Raw genomic sequence first — 19513 nt, 5'->3', positions numbered from 1 at the left:
GGTGAAAAGGCATTAACAAAACTACATGTGGAGATTAGAGCTTCCTCTGAAATACCAGAGGGTTGCTGGGGACCCTGGCTATTGTGTATGATGGACCCTTATGAGTGACAACAGTATAGGTTCCCTGTGCTTGAAGGGAAGAGGAATCCTCTTGGCAGATTGATAAATTGAATTCTTGTTTTGGAGCCTAGAACATACTCCTGTTACGCAAGAGAGATTAAAAATTCAGAAAGCGGTAGACTTTAAAATCTGGTTTTGGGGAGGAGGGAAGGGGTAGAAGAAGAGAAGTCTCCCTTGCACGAAAGCTTGCAAATTTCTTGACTTTTTATCTTGACTGTGCTTTTTATACTGCTTGCACTTGATGCCCTCAAAACTAAGCATGGAAGCCTCATTCTCATTTGTTCTCAGCCAGCAGTTACATGCTCATCTTCTGCATGACTCATGCAGGAATGGTGCAATTTTCTTTGGCTTTCTTTAGAACTGCATTTTAAATCAGACTAAGAGGACCTGCAGCTATGCTTGGGTTTTACCAGATAGGTGAGAAGAGCTATAAAAGCACGCCTTTCCAAAGTCACATTACTCTGGCTCACTTAAATGCGATGTTTGAGCTCACTTCAGGTTCATGCTCTGCTTGCTGTTAGGAATCAATCTCCAGTGTTCTTTTATTTCCCCTCCATGGTGAAATTAACCAGTGACACAAGCCAGTAACAGAATTTGTTTAGCACCTTAAATGTCAGATAGCTCTGTTCCTCTTTTCAGCTGTTCTTAGCTGCTTTTTTCTCTTCTTCCACCCCTGTAAAATGAATGTCAAGGGCTTCATCCTATGCTTTTGGCAGAGTTTGCCTTGAGGTTACAGAGCATCCTGGGAGGAAGGGGGAAAGGACAGCTGTTCTGCTGACTGTCTCTAGTGTTTGAACTTGGTCCAGTGGAGCAGTGAGTGTCAGTTCAGTGTGCTAGGACTTCAGAATTTAGTTACTACAGGAAGTCATAAGATCACCTTCTGGTTGAAAAGGAGAAACCAGCATTTCTTCGGGGTCCCTGTTTCGACCTGTAACATACTAGAATGCTTGAGAGAGTGAGTGAATAATTTTGAGTTCAAGGATCTTTTCTGATGCCTGTTTGCAGCTAGAGCTTAGGACACGCGGAAAGTAAAAGTCAAGGAACCACTGCATTTAAATGCAAACATAATAGAAAATTATAATAGCTGCTAAGATGTCAGGTTTTTGTAATCAGACTTACATTTGACTTACGTTAAGTACTTGGAAGGAATACCATAGTGCATGTTTTGAAGATGGCTGCTGGTTTTTTGTGTTTTTTTTTTTAAGAACACTTAAGATTTTAGTGTAGTCGGTAATATGTCTGAATGCTTGATCTCTACAGGCCTACTTCGTTTGAACACATCTCTTCCTCAGGCTGTATAGGATAACCTAGTTATAGCTCCTGGCCCTGTCCTGTTTTGAGATGTTGAATACTGACCTCTGCTGGAAAGAGTAAAATGCAAAACTCAAAATGCTTTTTGGCTAACTAAAACAATTTTTTTCTGGTGTACTGTTAAGATGAAATCCCTTGAAGATTGTAGGCAGTCAGTCTTGTTAGCACAGGTTTTCAGAAAGTTGGTTTATGCAAATGTGTAAAGGAATGTCAAGGAAGTTTACACTTTCTGTGGAGGCAACATGGATGCATCTGACCCAGCCTGAGCTACAGTGCCTCTTGCAGAGAAGCTTTGCTGGTCTCCCCATGCTGCACTTTTTCTGCGTGCAGTCTTCACCTTCCTCCTGTGTGACCACGGATCTGGAGTGAGGAGGCTGCTTACCAAATAAGTGTGCAATGTGTAGCTCTCTACTAGGTCATGAGAGCCAGCTGGTACATCTGGTTAATACTGGCATTGTGGCTGTGACATAGATGTATGTGTAGATGAAGGATGTGAACTGTTTTGGTGGAACCAGAGCTGTTAATATGGCTGCTTCTCTGGTGAGAGTACAGGAACATGGGACAGTATGGCCACATGCAAAGTCAGGCTACTTAGTTATTTCTAATGTACTTCATGCTATTCTCCTGGATAATATACCTCCATCTAGGGGTAGACTTGAAGCTGTGCTCAGCTATACAGCTCGTAGAAAGCCTTTGTCCAAGGCTGCATGTCACGTGTAATCTCTTGCCTTCACAAAATTTGATCTTGACTGGAAAATACCCTTCATTGTATTAATATTTGAACATGTAAGTGAGTATTCCTAAACATATTTCTTCGTGTGTGTGCTTTTGGGTTTTTTTGTGTTTTTGTTTTGTTTTGGATTTTGTTGTTGTTTTTTGTGGTTTGCTTTGTTTGTTTTGTGGTTTTTGTTGTTGTTTTGGTTTTTGGTTTTTTTTTTGTTGTTGTTTTGGTTTCTTTTTTTAATTTGTTTTGGTTTTTGTTTGGTTTGGTTTGAGGTTTTTTGGTTTCGTTATTTTTGTTTGTTTTAATTCCTAGGATCTTAATGCCTACAAAAAGCAAGGAATGGCTTTGCTATCAAAGATGTGGGAATATGTCAAATACGTTACGGGAGGCTACAAATTAAGAAGTCGGCCACTGGAGTTTGCAGCCATCGGGGATTATCTGGACACATTCTCTCTAAAGCTTGGTACCATTGACAGAATAGCACAACGGATTATCAAGGAGCAGTTGGGTAAGGACACAAGGTGTTCCATCATAATACTTCAATCTGAATGCTCTGTGTCTTACTCTGGTTGATAGCATGATCAAGATAATTTGTGTTGATGATTCTGGCCTGTAATAAGTCACACGCAGGGCAAAATCTAATGCCTGTTCCAGATTTTAAAAAGGCCCAAAACCTAACATGGTATCTGATATTAGCACAACTCTCCAAATATTTTTTTAAAGTTCAACTTTTTATATCAACCTACTATCTTACTAGAGTAATTTTTTCAAAGAATTTTTAGAAGGTGGAATTCTGTAGATTCTATGGGAGCCCAGAATGCAGAGAACATTTCTGTGCCTGTTTGGAAGGGTCCTACCCCCCTGGACAACACTGTTTTTGACCTTCATCCATGGAGAAAATTGCCTACCCTCTGGGAAGAATTACAATCTACACTGGTGTGAGCTAGGTGATAGAATATTATGTAAAATTATCACAGGGTGAAAAATTTAGAGGTTTTGGGTTTATTAATGCAGTAAGTAGATAAAAGCAAAAAACATCAAAATGGAGGATTGTTGTTGTTCTCCAGACCTTCTTCTTCTTCTTCTACTACTCCATGTTCTGCAGTAGAAGTAGTTTGGAATGATTGGATAAAGAATTCCGCAGTTCCTGTCTGCGTGACAAGAAAATTTACTAGACATCGGTAGAAAAGTGAAAATATCTTTCATTTTAAGTTTTTATTGGTTAATTTACCTTTAAAAAGGCTGTGCTATCTTGATAATTTGGCTTTTCTTGCATTCTCTACTTCACGCTATGTCTGGGTCACGACAGTGGCTTGTATTTCGCTGATAAGACTTAATAAACAACGACAGAAGAAAGAGAAGGCTAAAAGTCCCATTCGTCTCTGACTCCTGGCAAAGACTCTAAAAAGCGTTCTCCATCAGGGGAGACACAATTAAGGCACTGGACTGCGTCACATTCCACCTGGAGGAGTAAAAATGGAATTCCTAGATGAAGACAAGCTTTACAGGCCTGTCTTAGTGGAGTTAAGTCTTACGTATGTTTAAAAAACTAACTGGCTACTGCAAAGGTGCAAGAGTCTTTGTATTGGAAGTCTGTAGGAATGGTAAGTTAAGAAATAGGCAACTTGAACCTGTCACCTCTGCAGCCGTAGAGCTCCGTCTCTTTAAAAATGCTAACACAACACAAATCTTGGCTCCCTGTGGGGATTAATGTTACTCAGACTTGGTGCATAATTTCTCCTGTTTTGTGTTTGCACATCTTTGTGTCTTGCTCTTACTCTGTTAATCTAATTTTCCATCTGCCTCTTGCAGAATACTTGGTGGAACTACGAGAATATGGGCCTGTTTATTCAACCTGGGGAGGGCTGGAGGTTGAGCTGTCAGAGCCACTGGAAGGAGTGTCTGCCTGTATTGGGAATTGCTGCACAGCTCTTGAAGAACTCAGTGAGGACATGACAGAAGACTTCCTGCCTGTGCTTAGGGAATACATATTGTATGCTGAGTCAATGAAGGTAAAGAGAGCCCTGTGGCAGAAAGTGCTGTCATTGTGTTTGCCTAGAATTAGCGAGTTTGTTCTTTTTAACAGTGAGAAATGATGGTAGTGGGAAAAGTGGGGAAGTAAATAATACATTAAGTAGGAGGATATTTTCACAGTCAAAACAAAACTAGGTATGTTTAATAGCTGGGTACTGCATGGGTAGCAGTATCTGTCTGGTCTGCTCTTCAGTCAAGCTAGGGTTAGTGTTGTAGGGTGTACACAACGTGTTGCGGAGTTGCCCCTTCATTGGTGTGGCAGGTGGTACTCTATTGGAGACATCTTGTGGCTGCCTAGAATCTTTCTTTGAGATTTGAAACCAGTTGTGCTTCAGCTCTTCATGACAGGGTCAGTGCCTGGTCCTACAGGAATAATAGCACAGTAATTTCTGTCACTTGTATGTAGCAGAGTTGGGTGCCTTGTTTTAGAACCATGTGTCCAAATGACAGGCACGGCTTCCTCTGTCATCCCCATACCCTAGGCATGATGTGTCTGTTGTTAAGTTCTGCATACCAAGTAACTGCGTAAAGATGGTATTCTGTGACTCTTAATCTCTCTAAGAACCTGGTGTTTTACTGTTTACGCAGATGTTATAAAAGCTACTTTAATGTGGGTTTTATTCTCTTGAAGTTAAGGAGTATTGGTAATCAATCACATCTAATGGGGAGAAGAACTACTGAGTAAACTTCACTAAAATATTATATCAAGGACTTTGGTTCATCCATCGGAGCTTTTCACTACACGCCTATGGCGTAGTACGTATTAGCAGTCCCTCTATAAGGGACTTACAGACAAGTTCCTTCTGAACACTTTCCACTTGGAACAACTGCTACAAGGCTATGATACACACTCCTTTACAGATCTAACAGCCCATTATAAACTTACAGTCTGAACATGATAGTCATTCTTAATCTCATCCTATGGTTCTCAAACTGAGAATTGAAACACTTACTTGTAGATGTCTTTTCCCAACTTCAGGAGTTGTGCATCTCCTGTGTGGCTAAAGTATTCTTGCAGGTGACTTTACACTAATTCCCTGAGTATATTCTTTGCTTTTGTCACCATGGATTTGACCCCAGCATGAATGAAGTGTGTTTTCTTTACGGAAGTTTATTAATAGTAAAGTATTACTTGAACACAGTGAGCTGTAGGAGGCCTTGTCTCAGGATGTTTGGACTGTAGGAAGTGGAGGTAGATGGAGTGTGCTTACAGATAAACATGAGGCTAGTGATTAAATACTTTAACTCAGAATGTCTGGCTTTTGATGCTAAAAATGCCTACCAAAGATGGCATCTGAAGAGGCAAACCGAGTTGTGAGAGGTGCTCTTCACAAATATAGCAGGGGAAATTTTTTTTGAGCTAAAAAGCAAGGGTTTCTTTAGCTGAAGAGTTACTCTAGGCAGATAATCACCACTTACCACAGGCAGAGCGGCATTACAGACTTGCACCTAAGCTTCCTTTTGGCCTTTTAGAACCCTTTTATAATGGCACTGTCTCAAGCCAACAGTTACTTAACTGTCTAACGCACTTCTTCAGCCAAAGAAACCCTTGCTTTTTAGCTTGAGCTTTTTAAACTGTGGACTTGACTTTCTAGTGTTCTAAAGGATTATGCTGTTCAGTGTCTGGCTTGGGCATCTTACTGAGATGCTTTACTCAGTCTAAAATTTGAAAATTAAAACCAAAAACTACTGTTAGCCAAGACTGTTCATATTTTCCTTACCTCTCAAATAGCAAAACTGAACTCTTAGGTTCTACAAAGTGCAGTCTTCTTCTGCTAGGAAACATCAGCCTATTGCTGTTTCTGAACTGGCTACTGAACTGTTTTTGCAGAATCCATAACACCAAGGAAGTAACCAAGGTTAGTAAGGAGGTTACACTTGGAGTGCAGGAGGCTTTCTGTTGAAAGGGGCATCCTCTTTCCTTGCAGTGCATTCCTCTTCATCAGCTGCTGTGAGGACTACCTGTGAGATGAAAGTCTGTTTGGGTCTTTTAGAGCACATCTTTTGCACAGGGTGCTTGATGGACGGTAAGTCTTCAGGTACTAGGAGTTCAGTGCAACCTCGATTAGCTTCTTTGCTGCACACTGTACTGCTGGTGTAGGTATGGGAACATGATCAGTAGAGCAGTCTGTAGCTGGCTGAATGGCCCTCAGGTAAGAACTGCCAGATTATCGTCACTGTTCCGAGATGAAGAGGCCTTGATGTCTTCAGGAGCATGGTTGTAGCTGAGGGCAAGAGCCGAACTGCACGTATGGAGGCAAAGCCCAATAGTTCTGGTTGAACAGAATATTAGCTGGTTTGAGGGAAGCCTAGTCTCTGGGTTTGTTTGAAAGATTTGCAGAACAGGGCAGAAGCTGGTGTTGTGGCCTTGAGTTAAAACATGTGCTTGAAGCGTCCAGGAGAGACCTTTTCCAAATTACTCACTCTGCTCAGCACTTGTTAGGCCACAAATGTGTTCAGTTTTTATCCCTGCTGCACAAAAAAATATGTGGACATGTGGAAAAGCTGAATAGAGTCCGGAAAAGAACCACAAAGACGGTCAAGGGACTGAGAAGCCTGCTGTGTGAGGAAAGGCTGGGAGAGCTGGGTATGTTCAACCTTGAGGGAAGGCTTATCATATCACCATGTACCAGTATTTAAGGATTGACTACAAATATGACGGAAGCTCCCTTTTCACAAGGAGACCCTTGGAAAAACAGGGATAATCAGTGCATATTATTCTTGGGGACATTTTTGTTGAACACGAGGAGAATTTTCACAAGAGAACAATCAACCTTTGGAATTATGTCCCCAGGGAAGTGGTAGATTCCCCAACACTGGACATATTTAAGATCCAGCTGGACAGGATCCATATTGTCTAGAGTGTGCTTTTGCCAAGAAAGGTTGGACGAGATAATCGTTGAGGTCTCTTCCATGGTTTCCATGACATGGCACGGTTATGTCTCCATTCCTGGTGCAGTAGGGCCCATGTCAGCAAACATGTGGTACCCCATTTGCTGATGTACACTGGCATTGCCCAGGTAGGCATGTGCAGAGGACAAACTCTCCTATACATTATTCAGTGCAGGTATTAGGATGTTATACGACTTCTGTATGCTTAACATTGCTGGAAAGGCTTATCAAATGATGTGATCCTCAGGGATGTCCTTAGATATTACTTTTAATGCGTGTTCAAAGCAAGCACCACATTAATAGTTAACTGTGTCTTTAGGGGCATGAGTAACTAGAGATCCTTTTGTGACATTTAGTCACAGTAGGAAGCTGTGGTGTGCAAATAGGATCAAAATTGAAATTTGAGATAGGAGGCTGATAGCAAACTGAAGCTGTGTATAGGCCAAGGTAGAACCTTTCAACTAAATACAAAATGGAGAAGGAACTGTGTTGCTGAAACCAAGCTAAGTCTTCAGTGTTCAGACACCACTGGTTTAGTTCTGACCTGAAATAACTGAGGTGTGCTGGTTGAGTTGTTTCTGTTTGGTGTTTGTTTTCTTCCAACTTTTAAAAAATTTTTTCTCTCTCTAAGTGAGACCTTAACTAGTATTGCATGGTCTGTGGTAATTTTGAGGATATTTGATGCAGAGCTTTTCATAGTTGCTGCTAAAGCATCAAGGCATCGATCTGGAACTGAGAGGAGATTCCCTGGAGGTGCCAGAGGAAAATACGGGACAAGTGGAAGGGAGGGCAGTATTCTTCCCATCACTTACAAGTCAGCCATTACCGGATACTTAAAACTGTATTCACAAGCTCATTGTTAATAGTCCACAGTAGGTGGACTTGAGCACTTCAGGGGAATTAAGACACCTGTTCTTTGAATCCAGTTTGCCAATAACTGTTAATCATTGGCTAGTCCTGGTATAGATTCAGCTTCCTGCCCTAACTCCAGGCTTCTAAAGGCAAAATGCAATTGCTGGAGACAGTTGTTTTTCACAGAAGAAATTTCAGTTGGCTGAGGTTCAAGAGGCAGTGCAAACTAGAAATACCTATTAAATCTCTCAGACTTTAGTTGCATTGGTAACCTCAATCACTTAAAGGCCATCCCACATAGTTGCATAGATTCCAAAAAGAACGGGGGGATGTTGTGTTTGTCAAGCAAACACAACCAATGGCATGCTTGCTTGTGGGACAAAAGAGAGAGTTAAGCTGTTGAAGGTGAACTTTTCAGGTTTGCCCTTTTTTATTGACTAATCTAATAGCAGCTTTGTGGATCAGGTGCCATTCCCATTTATCGTGGATTGAAGTTTATAAGACTGTTGATGGCAACATCTCTAGTCTAGAGCAACTGAACTGTTGACCTTCTCTTGGCTTAAGAAGGAGGAGGGGAAACGATGATGATTAGTAGATACGGGACTTTTATGTCCTCAGTTAGATCTAGGCTGGACTGGCTGTTAGAGCTCTGAGGAGCTACTCTTTTAAAAACATAATTCTGTAGGCAGCAGTGCACATGACTAGTCCTGTGTTACTAGCCTTGTCTGGAACTGTTAAAATGACTAGTTATCACTTCAGGTCCTAATGGGGCAATTCCTTCTAGGTGGCAGAAGGGAAGACTCAAAGCCAAGTTAGCTGCAAGAGAATTTCAGATTTACAGTGAGTGTTGGCTGACTTCCCTCTGAGCATTTTTAATAATTACTTTGCATCAATTGAGTAATTAAAAAATACTAGTTGTTTCTTTGTGAAACCTGAACAGGTAAGTTTCCTGCTCTTACAGACACAAAACTGCTTATGTTTTAGTACGACATTCTTATAAAGACTAATTCCTGTGATTGTTTTCAAATTGTAAGACTGTGGTATAACCTTAGTGAAGCTCTTTGTGGATGTAATAGAAGCCAAGGGTGGCATCTTTGGCTGTCTGTTTTGTGAATACTCTGTCAAGAAAATGTTTACTGCTTGAGAAGCTCTCTCAGGCAGTCCAATGCTTTTCATGTAAATTGTGCTTTTCATAATTTTCTTTTTTTTTTTAATTAAACCAACAACCAAACCCTGCAAACTGATCTAAAATAAAGGCTTACGTTAACACCAGGACGTGACAGCTTGCTTTAAAGGATTCTGAAGAGTCTTTGCAAGTGAAAAGGGAGCTGTAATACCTTCTGTGGTGGTATTCCTGTTTCTTAGCCAATGCTGTTGTCTGTCTGCTGCTTGAGGATATCAGAAACTTTACATTAGTCCTTGTCAGCTTTGATGCTTTTGTTTATATCCTTTTCATGGCAATAATAGGTCAACTGATGAATTAAATTTACGTAGTCAGGGTTATATTAATGGTTTCATGACAGCGTCCAGGTTGTCCAAATGCTGAATTTTATCTGACCCTGCCAGCTATTGGAGAGCAAGTGCTCTTTGTTATTAAAAGCTACTCCCTGAATGCTGTAAAATAGAACAAAGTAAATCTGAAAGTCTGACTTTGGGCTGAATTGGCACTGAAGATATGTCACTTTAGTGTTTCTTGCAGGCCGGGGGAAGGAACAAGAGGATCCCTTTCACAGCTGTCTTTTCTCTTGCCCATAGAATGTGTTGAAGAAGAGAGACCAAGTTCAAGCCGAGTATGAAGCAAAACTGGAAGCAGTAGCCTTGAAAAGAGAAGATCGTCCAAAGGTTAGCACTTAAAATTGCTCTACAAAACTAGTTTGCACTTACACTACTTCCTGAGAAGAATGGGGAAGCAGAACTTGCTTTTTTCTGGGTCTTGTGTTTTCTTTGCAGTATAAGCAGTTTCGGGTAGAACAGAAATTTGTAAGCTGGTGTGAAATAAAGACCCAAGTATGGGTATATGTAACTTGTCTAGCAACTTCTGTACTAGTGATCTTCCACAGTTCAGAGCAGAATGACTCTAACACTTCAAAAACAGCCAGCAGGCAGTTGGACTGTGCAGTGATAGGGACTGAAGCAGTGCTAGAACAGTCCCTGGTGACTCAGCAGGATGTCAGCTAGCTGAGTTAAGGTCCTATCCCTGGCACTGTGGAGCTGTATTGTGGCAGGACACCAGTTTTGGCTGTGGAATACTCCATATTTTGCCCTTTCTGCTAGGGAGGTCTACCTGTGTGATGCTGAACAGAGATGGCATGTGTCACTGGGTGACAGGTTTTGGCTGGGCTCCATGCAAAGGCAAAGCTGTGAACTGACATGCTGCCACCTGCTTCTGCATGAAACAGAGTGCAAGAGCCTTTTCTTAAATCACTGCACCTCTAATGATGATGGCAACAGGGTTTGTTCCCTTCCTCTTCTTGGAGGTTTTTGGTTCCCCTTTTATTTGTGTTAATAATTAATGGATGGCTTTCCAGTGTTATGGCTACTGTACAATAAGGTTCACTGTACAGGAGGTTCACATAATATTTTGAACCTGAGAAGCTGAAGAGAACAAGAGCATAGAAATGCAAAAGTGTTTTTCTGATATTTTGTGTATAATGAGCTACAAATAGTGGTGTACTAGGTATTTTGTGGTGCTCTTGTATTTGGGTCTACTGCCTGCCCCTCTGCTCTCTGGTGTGGTATGTACTCTAGTTCCTCAGTGTAGCTTTGAATAAACAGGTATTCTAACAGTTGTATCTGGGATGGACAGAACTAAATCTAGCACATCCAGCAAGCCAGTTGAGGTTTTTAGGCATTTGACTTTACCAAGATCTTGATGCAGTGAAACTGATGAATTTTGCTGATCTCTCACCTGTTAAAAGGCCTTTGGATCTCATATTTCAGTGGGATTATTGTGTAAAGTATAGCATTTAAATCTTGCAAATTTTTTGAATACTTACATCTCCTCGCCAGAGTATAAGCATATTTTTTGGCAACTCCTTGTACCTTTTTGTAACAAAACTAGTTTGTGTCATTTACAAGATGAAGTTGAACAAACTGTATAGAACTCCTTGCATGTTCACAAAATACTATCTCTGGGGTTTTCAGAACCTTTCCAGCTGGAGCTGATACCTCAGAGCTGTGCCTAGCAGCATATCTTACATTCATTGAGGTCTCCCAACTATGACTTGCAGGAAGCTAAAAGCAGGCAGAGGGTCATGTGCTGCAGTTGTGGGATGGCATTTGTGTGCCTTGTGGCATATTTACTGATTTGGTAGAAATTATGTAAAAAGACCCCAAACAAAACCTTAAGAGAACAAAGGCCTATGTTTAGATCATGAAAGGAAGGCCTAGCACTACTTGATCTCTCACTGGAGGGCATTCTGGGCCTCCTGTGCACGTCCAGCCTGGGATCACAGAGCTCACCAGGCCATTAGATTGTTCTGGCAGTGAGATCATCTGCTTAGAGCTCAGGCCTATGAATGCAGAATGCTTGTAGGGCTACTGTGACTGTCTGTCAGCAGGTACTGCTCAGAGTGCTGAAGCTTACACAAAAGCAATGCGGGTGGTGTTTACCAATAGCAGCATGGTGTTCATGTGGAGTCTGCAGCCTTTCAGTTTCTAACGAGTGCAGTGGTGAAATGCCTCTCACCCATTTCTGACCCATGCTGGAGCTGATTTTGCAATAATCCAACCAGCACACTGAGGGTGTGGTTTCATTTTGGTGAGATGAAGTTGGCTTCTGATGACCTGTTTTATTCTCTCTTCCTCAAGGCTTTGAAGTGTGGTGATCTATGGGAACAGTAAACATGGCAGTGCAGAACTTGAAGTAGAAGGTGGCCATATATATTTACAGGGAAAAAAAAAAGCCTCGTAACAGATAACTGTTTCCCGAGAACTAGGAAGGTAGAAGTATCATATGCAAAGACTAGTTGTCTAATTAATGCTGGATTTTTTCTGCTTTGGGACCATTTATTACTTGGTAATGATGATATAGAGGAGTTTTAAAGTGGACACACCATCTGTAACTGACCACACTAAATTACAGATGTTAGGCAAGCTTAGCTTTTTAAGGGAACAGAATCAGCATGAAAAGGATTAAATGTACATGCAGAACTTCTTACCATATATATACAATTTTATGCTCAGTTCTTGCTTGCATATACATCTCTTATCAGTTGAAAGTGACTCATTAAAATAGTCCTGGGCCGTTTAAGAATGTGTTAGAGTTTGAACCAGTTGTCACTGGTTTTGTGGCTTGAGGGGCTTTTAAGCTTATCAGGTAGCTGAGAGCAGATACCAGTAAGGAAGTAGCAACTTCCCCCCAAATCCAATCTACTTTCTTCCTGGTTCTTAGTTGCTAGCTAATATTTAGCATCTCCACTTGTAAAAGCAGATAAAAGCATCAGCATAGATGTTTCAATTTAGGCCCAGATTTGATGATAAACACGTAATATCTCTGTGCATTGACTTTGCACTGATATAAAGTGCTTAAAAGCTGTTAATTAACTTAAAATTTTGTCTTAACTACTGAGTTGTTGTAGTGGTTTGGCCCAAAATACTCATTACTGTTTATCTTCTGTGAGATAAGAATTAGGAGAAACGCAAAGCAGGCACCAAACTTGAAAGAATATAAAGAAATTTATTAACAGACCTAAAAAAAGGAAGAAAAAAAAATTATACCACCTTCAGAACTCTCCTCCTCCCCCCACCTTCCTCCCTTCTCCCACTGACAATGTAAAAAGACAACCCTTCAGATGTTCAGTCTGTTTACCACTTCCATAATAACCTTGTTCAGTCCATTTAGAAAGAGAAGTCTCTTCTTGCTCATGTTATGAAAACAGTATCACAGTGAGACAGCCGCCCACTTCCAAATATTGTTCAGTCCATTTAGGAAGAGGAGTCTCTCTGCCTGCGTGTGAGTCCTTTCCCCCGACTTGCAGCTTTTCCCGCAACTGCTTTCGAGGGTCCACTCTTGAAGTTTTTTGGGGTACAATTTTAAGGTTGAGCCGTTCAGAAACAAAAACAGAGGCCCTTCTCCTTCCCTGGGAGCAAAGGGTCTTCATCATCTTCATCGTTAGGACTATCTCTGGGAGCATCTCTAGGAACTGAGGTTTTCTCCTTTCCCATTTGGAGCAAAAGTCCTCATCTGGTTCATCTCTAGGGACTGAGGTTTTCTCCTTTCCCGTTTGGAGCAAAAGTCCTCATCTGGTTCATCTCTCCCTGTCCAAACTCCTCATGAAATTACAGCTGCGTCAGCATCTGCCTATCTCAGCGCAGGTGCTTTTGCTCACGAGTTGAACACTCCACCCCCCATATCTTCATGAAATTACAACAGGATACTCTGATATATCATAGCTTCACAACAGAATTTCAGCTTTAAGCATCTCCTCTCTCTCTTCCCTCAGGTTTTCAGCTCTTCACAGCAATAAAAAGGGTTAATCTCACCTCGGCCTTGCAGCTTTGCAGCTGGAATGTTGAATGTTTCTTATCGCACGAGAGAGAGCTTGGGGGGGGAGGGGGTTTGTCTGTTCTTAAGTGTGGATCACAGAGGTGGTCACAACTTTAAGTGGCTTAGAGAATTGTCCATATTCAAACTGGCCGCTGATAGGTTCTATCAGGTCCCAGAGGAAACTGTAAGCACCCCTTAGCAAGGACATCCCTTCCGGGACTATGCCTGCTAGCCCATGACAGTTGTAAATTACGTTGTAGGAAGCTGCAGTTTTGTAAGGAAAGGCATTTGCACTTCTAAATAGTACTGCAGCATGTGCAGATACAGCTTTCATGATGCCTCTGGAGACGTAGTTGGAGTTAGTTGTTGTTGTTCCTTAATGAGAGCACATGTGATGCATCTGCTGATCACTGATTTATCCCTGTAACTCTAAACTCATACCGCCCTCTCAGCCTGACCAGCCAGAGAACTTTCTGTGAGAAAGAACAGATTTTTGTATAGCTTCCTTGTGGTTTCAGATCCTGGCAGAAGAAGCAGGAAGCTGATGAGTGCTTAGAAGCTAAGTTAATTGGATTTGGAAATCTTACATGGTTTTGCTTCCAGACTTCATAAATATTTCTCTTGATAGCCTAGCCTTTCCCATTAAGGTAGCAGAGTACTTCTGATGCAAGGCATACATGCCTAGAGGGGAGCATCCCCTAAACCTTCCAGTCACTGTCTTGGTCGTTCTTGTCTGAAGCCTATGAGGGAACTTCACCTGGAGTTGTAGCAGAGTGAATTCTGTAGCCGTAAGTACAGTGCTCAGACATAGTAGGGGAAAAAGAGTATCTACTGAACCTCCAAGCTGCCTGTAGTGTAAATTCAGTTGTGTGAATAAAGGGGGACTCAAAACCCATGAGTATGAAGAGCTCCTGCATCTCGAACAGGTTGGTATATTGGAGAACAGATGTAAGACCTTCTCTGAGTAATACTTCAGTGATCAGCCCTAATCCAGGTCCTGGACAAGAAACACAGTTGGTGTGTTTCTGCCTAAATTGAGTACCTTGCCGAACTGCAAGATAGGAGCACACATCTAACTTCCTGTAGCTGTCCGTGGAAAGCTTCTTATCTAGTCTGTTCATCCTCTTCCTTCTTTCATGCCCCTCAGAGAGAAATGGAATTCTTCGATACAGCTCACATGGGAATGTTTGTGTCTTTAGGGTTACACATATTACCTTTTCATTTTTCAATGTATACCTGAAAAAGCCATGATGTTTTAACACCTATGTTTATTGCAAGATTTAGAACCTGGTAAAGGTATACAGGAACCTGTATAATGCATGGTCCATTACTGAGCATAGAAACAAGATCTCAGTGCTTCCTTTATTGTGCTGGTGCCACTTAAGAGAAGAAACAAACACCACAGAAACTATACAGAGGTAACTGGGCAGCAGTGAATTATGCATCCTCTGAGAGGGACTTTGCCCTGGCTATGGATTATGAGGAAAACTGGGCTGATTTAAGGACGGCTGTTGGTGCCACATGTTCAATTTACTGAAATCAAATACGAGGGGAGCCACCACAAAGTTCTTCAAATGTTCTTCATTCTGCATTTTGCCTTTGTGCAGGTCACAGCTTCCAGAGCAAAAGTTCACTTCTTGCTTTGGTACCGGGATTCAGGAGTTTCCTCTTCTGAGGTCGTGGGCTTAGTCTACATGTCCTTACAGGATTCCTGTGTGTGGACCATGCAGCAATGAGAAGGGAGAGAAAGGAGTTTGGCTTTCCTGCTTGAGGAAACACTTGTAAATTATTCCTGTATCTGCTTGGTAGTATACATTATATTAGTTAAAACATAAACAAATAACACCAACTTAGTTGGTCTAAAGTGTATGTACCTTGAGCCAGTGACTACTGTCAAAAATCCATTTAAATCTCTACCTCAGCTTGCTCAGTGGGCTGTCCTTCAAGATGTCATTCATTGCTTTTACATGGTAATGTGTCCAGTGTTGAGCCTAAAGGTTCATGAGCCCATCCCATAGTGATGATCACAAGTGCTCTGCAGTTAAATTTTGTTCAGGAGGCCTGTAAGGTTCAAAGTGGAAGCTGGAAACTGAGGATTTAGAAATTTTATTCTGCAGCTATCAATACTGAGATCTCTTATTCAGCTTTTTTGATAAACCTAAATGTTTGTTGTTATGTACATGCTGGTGTAAATCAGGAAATTCCTACTGCAGCTGTAAATGGGAAGGAGGAAAGTTTGCTGTGGAGCAAAGCTGCTCAGTTTGAGCACTAGGAACTGAGCCTCGGTACCAGCACTTACACCAAATGGTTTTCCTGTGCCTTTAGCAAATGCTTCCTCCATCTGCCTCTATATCAGGCATGGAGATGGACAAGCACAAGCATTCACCACCTCAAACAGCAAAGAGCAAATGAAGCAATCTCATATCCTCTCTAGTTCAGAACTGTGGCTTTTTCCCTGCAACCATAGGTGAGTTGATTCAGGATAACTGTTGGATTGTGAACTTAACCCTGTCTTCTGTAATTTTGCTCAGTAAGGTTTGAGCTAATTCAGCAATCTAGCACTCTTAGTGACAGTTTTAATCTTCATTTCTTTTGCTGCAGGTACCCACAGATGTTGAGAAATGTCAAGACCGAGTAGAATGTTTCAATGCTGACCTGAAAGCAGATATGGAGAGATGGCAGAACAACAAAAGACAAGACTTTAGGCAGCTACTCATGGGCATGGCAGATAAAAACATCCAGTACTACGAGAAGGTATATGTCACTGTTGGAACACTGGTAGGAGTAAAGTAGTTTGTTTTCCTCTGAAGTGGTGATAATTCTTCAGGAAATCTTCACACTGTCTTGAAGACAAGAATATTAGACATCTAAAGCTGCTCTTTGTCAACAACTGATGAGTTGCAAGTCATGCTCAAGTGATCTCTGTGAGACTAGTGGACTTTTGCAAACACTCTAACAGCATTTTATCATGTATGCTTGTCTGTTTTGCACTCTTGAATTGAACAAATTACCGAGCAGCAGCAGTGGTGGTGAAAAAAACCCCAGAATTGCGTATTTTAGCAAACTTACCAGAGTAGAAAAATCTCTTGATTCTGCCTTTTCTGAATCAAACTATGTGAGTTAATGCAAGTCCACGGACTCATATATAGATTACACCTGTTACATATAAATTATTCTGATCTCTGTCCCTTTGTGCATAGTTCTGTCCCTTGTGTACTAGTCCTGAAAATACCTAGCCTCTGCCCTCTTTCAGTTGGTGCATGTGTACCTGAGGTTTGGTGTCAGATTTTTTTATTTTTAATTAAAAGGACCTTGACATTTAACTGCATATGCTTCCAGTCTAGTTTTCCATCGTGCTAGAGAAGTGCAGCCCAATGAGGTGGTTGATACCATAGGATCACAGAATGGTTTGGAAGGGACCTTAGAAGTCATCTAAGTTTCAACCTCCTGCCAGAGGCAGGGATGCCTTTCACTAGAGTAGGTGGTTCAGAGCCCCATCCAGCATGAACCTAAAACACTTCCAGAGATGGAGCTTCCACAGCTTCTCTGGGCAAGCTATTCCAGTGTTTCCTCATCCTAATAGTAAAGAATTCCTTCCTAATTATCTAATCTAAACCTGCCCTCTTCCAGTTTAAAGCAATTGTCCCTTGTCTTATCACCACAAGCCCTTGTAAAAAGTCCTCCTTCAGCTGTCTCATAAGCCCCATTTAGGTATATTAAATATTAAACACTACTAGAACTACTATGCTTATGCACAGCCTAGTAAACATACTTCATCTTGTCTGTTCATTTTTCTACATCTACTTTATAAGCTGTTTCCTGTGCTAGGTTACCTCTCTGTGTAATATTAGTATGCAGTACCCTTTCCCCTTCCAATGTCTGTCTTGTTCATAACTACTCACACAGAACTTCCTTCATCCTGGTTTCTCTTCTAAGGCTGCTGTGGAGGGGGATGTTAGAGACTCCACTGAACATCCAGCAGTGCCTCTGCAATTGATAGTTAGATCTGTACACTGTACATTAGTTTTGCTTTTAGCAAGGAAGCTTTTTTGGTAAGAAAGTGTCCAGTCACTTCAGGGTACACACCTAGAAGTACTCTATTTATCTGCAGTACAGTCAGCAAAGTTAGAAGGAAGACGTCTGTCAACAGTGACTTGTTGATATAAGAGCTGCTGATGAGTTTGCCCATTTTCAGCATTTAATAATTTGGATTCCACAGTCTTTATTTGCCCAGTTTTTACTTCTGGGCTCTATGTGTTTGAAAGACACAGTACAAGTACTGTAGTAGTAAGTGTATGTGTCCAGGAAAATGACTCCAAAGCCCAGGGTGGATTTCTAATAACCCAGAAGCTACACTCCACTTACAGTTTACTATATCAGGCACTACCAGTTTTTCTGGAGTCAAGTCCCAGAGTTGTACTGGAATACACTGTGTCTCAAAACTAACTTCCCTAAAGGCGTGTTTTCTCTCAAATACGTTTGCTGGAGATAGTCTGTAATAGCTGCCATTTTGTCCAAATCAGTGTTCACCCACAGTCACACCACAAAGATGTAAATTTCTACTCAAAACAGGTTGTCTGCCTAGCTGAAAGCTGTGGTATTCTTCAGTTTAGAAAAATCCAGGTTAGTATTTGGAAATCCTGGGTGTTCTGATGACTTTTAATGGCTTGGGCCAGCTGGTGACTTTGGAAAACTTAAATTTGTTGAATTTGTTTGGAAGGTGCAGCTATTCTAACACTTACTTGCTGTTTGAGATCCTGGGTTTTTTTCCCCCTTCTGTAATCATCTGTAAAGACCCACATAACTTTTCTTCTACTTGTATGCTATTGGTCTAGAAGGGTTGGTCAGAAGTTTCATGAACCAATATAAAATCAATTTTTTAAATCAATCTTTCTTTCTTTCTTCAGTGCCTTACGGCGTGGGAGTCAATTATACCACTACTGCAAGACAAGCCAGAGACCAAATAAGAAGTACCTTCATGGACAGTCTAGCACTTCTATGCTCAGTACCACTAGTCATACTGGAACTGTATGGAGAACTCTTTTTGTTAAGTTAACTGAAATGACAGCTGCACTTAGTTTTTCAGAGTATCTGTTCCAGCCTATTTGAATTTTTTTTCCTCAATTTTTGTGTTTAAACTGGGGTATGTTTCATCTTTTTGAGTTATCTTGAATGGTTCCTTCTTTATCCTGTGGAGTGATTGGGGTTCATAGTGAAAGTGCATGGGGATCTTGATAAAATTTACCTCTCTAGTCTGGAAGGAACTAATGAGTGGAACACTAAAAAGATGAAAATAAAACTCTACTGCAAGGTGCCAAATGACATCTTTATTACCATTCTGTTTTGTTGCTTAAAAATACCCCCCAATAATTATTTCTATGATACAGTACTCCCTAACCAATCCTTGTCCCTTTTTTTTTTTTTTTTTGGAATGGACAGGAAAAGGCTGCAAAAGAATATTTTCTGTTTTGCTACTGCCCATGTGCTCCCTCTGGATGAAATGGTCTCTGGAGACTTTTCCATCTGGGAGTCGGGCTGGTTCTAGACAGACCATACCAACACCAGCCACAGATAGGCGGTGATGCAAGCATGAACTGTGGTTTTTGTGAGTGTGGCATGCTGTTGGTTCATACTGAGTATCTTTGTTTACCTTGGTGATTATGAAATAATGTCAGTTGACTGAAGTGTACTTGTGACTGACTTGGGGATCAAAACCAGCCTAGCTGTGGGAATGAGTTGGACAGCGGCCTTTCAAGGGCTGTGGGAATGGGGGAGGAAGTATGAGTCTTTAATTTTCCCAAAGCTAGCTCCGGAAGTTGCGTGGTGGAGGTCTCTTGCACCATGCTTTGAATAATGGGTTTTACTAGAGCTACTTTAGGCTTGGTCACCTAAGATGTAAATGTAGTAAAAGTAGAACTCTGCTTTCTCTCCTCACGCTTTCTTTGCAGCAGCCAGAAGCCAAAAGGTGTAAATGCTTCCTTCCACCAAGCATCAGTGTGTGAAAGCTGCCTTAAATGGTTTGGTGGGGGATAGATGGGTACCCTATGAGGTACACCTAGTGTTCAAATCTGTCTCTGCTGACCAACACGGGC

The 19513-nt window shown here is 41.4% G+C and overlaps 1 protein-coding gene across 2 annotated transcripts in view; it reads left to right on the top strand.

Annotated features, from left to right (window-relative positions):
* SNX30 (sorting nexin family member 30) overlaps positions 1–19513 on the top strand; it is a 67262-nt gene that overhangs the window by 29590 nt on the left and 18159 nt on the right. Inside the window, exons 5-9 of one of the 2 annotated variants that reach the window (XM_017728328.1) lie at positions 2468–2663; positions 3968–4167; positions 9689–9775; positions 16023–16175; positions 18329–19513. The exon at positions 18329–19513 is cut by the window's right edge and continues 3778 nt beyond it. In XM_017728328.1, the coding sequence (XP_017583817.1) occupies positions 2468–2663; positions 3968–4167; positions 9689–9775; positions 16023–16175; positions 18329–18388 (696 nt within the window). In that variant the 3' untranslated portion in view covers positions 18389–19513. The remainder of the gene's footprint in view (positions 1–2467; positions 2664–3967; positions 4168–9688; positions 9776–16022; positions 16176–18328) is intronic. The other variant, XM_017728329.1, reaches the window with a different exon arrangement.

This window comes from Corvus brachyrhynchos, unplaced genomic scaffold (assembly GCF_000691975.1).
Source record: "Corvus brachyrhynchos isolate BGI_N302 unplaced genomic scaffold, ASM69197v1 scaffold90, whole genome shotgun sequence".
Classification (NCBI taxonomy): Eukaryota; Metazoa; Chordata; class Aves; order Passeriformes; family Corvidae; genus Corvus; species Corvus brachyrhynchos.
This window is presented reverse-complemented; position numbering and strand designations above follow the sequence as displayed.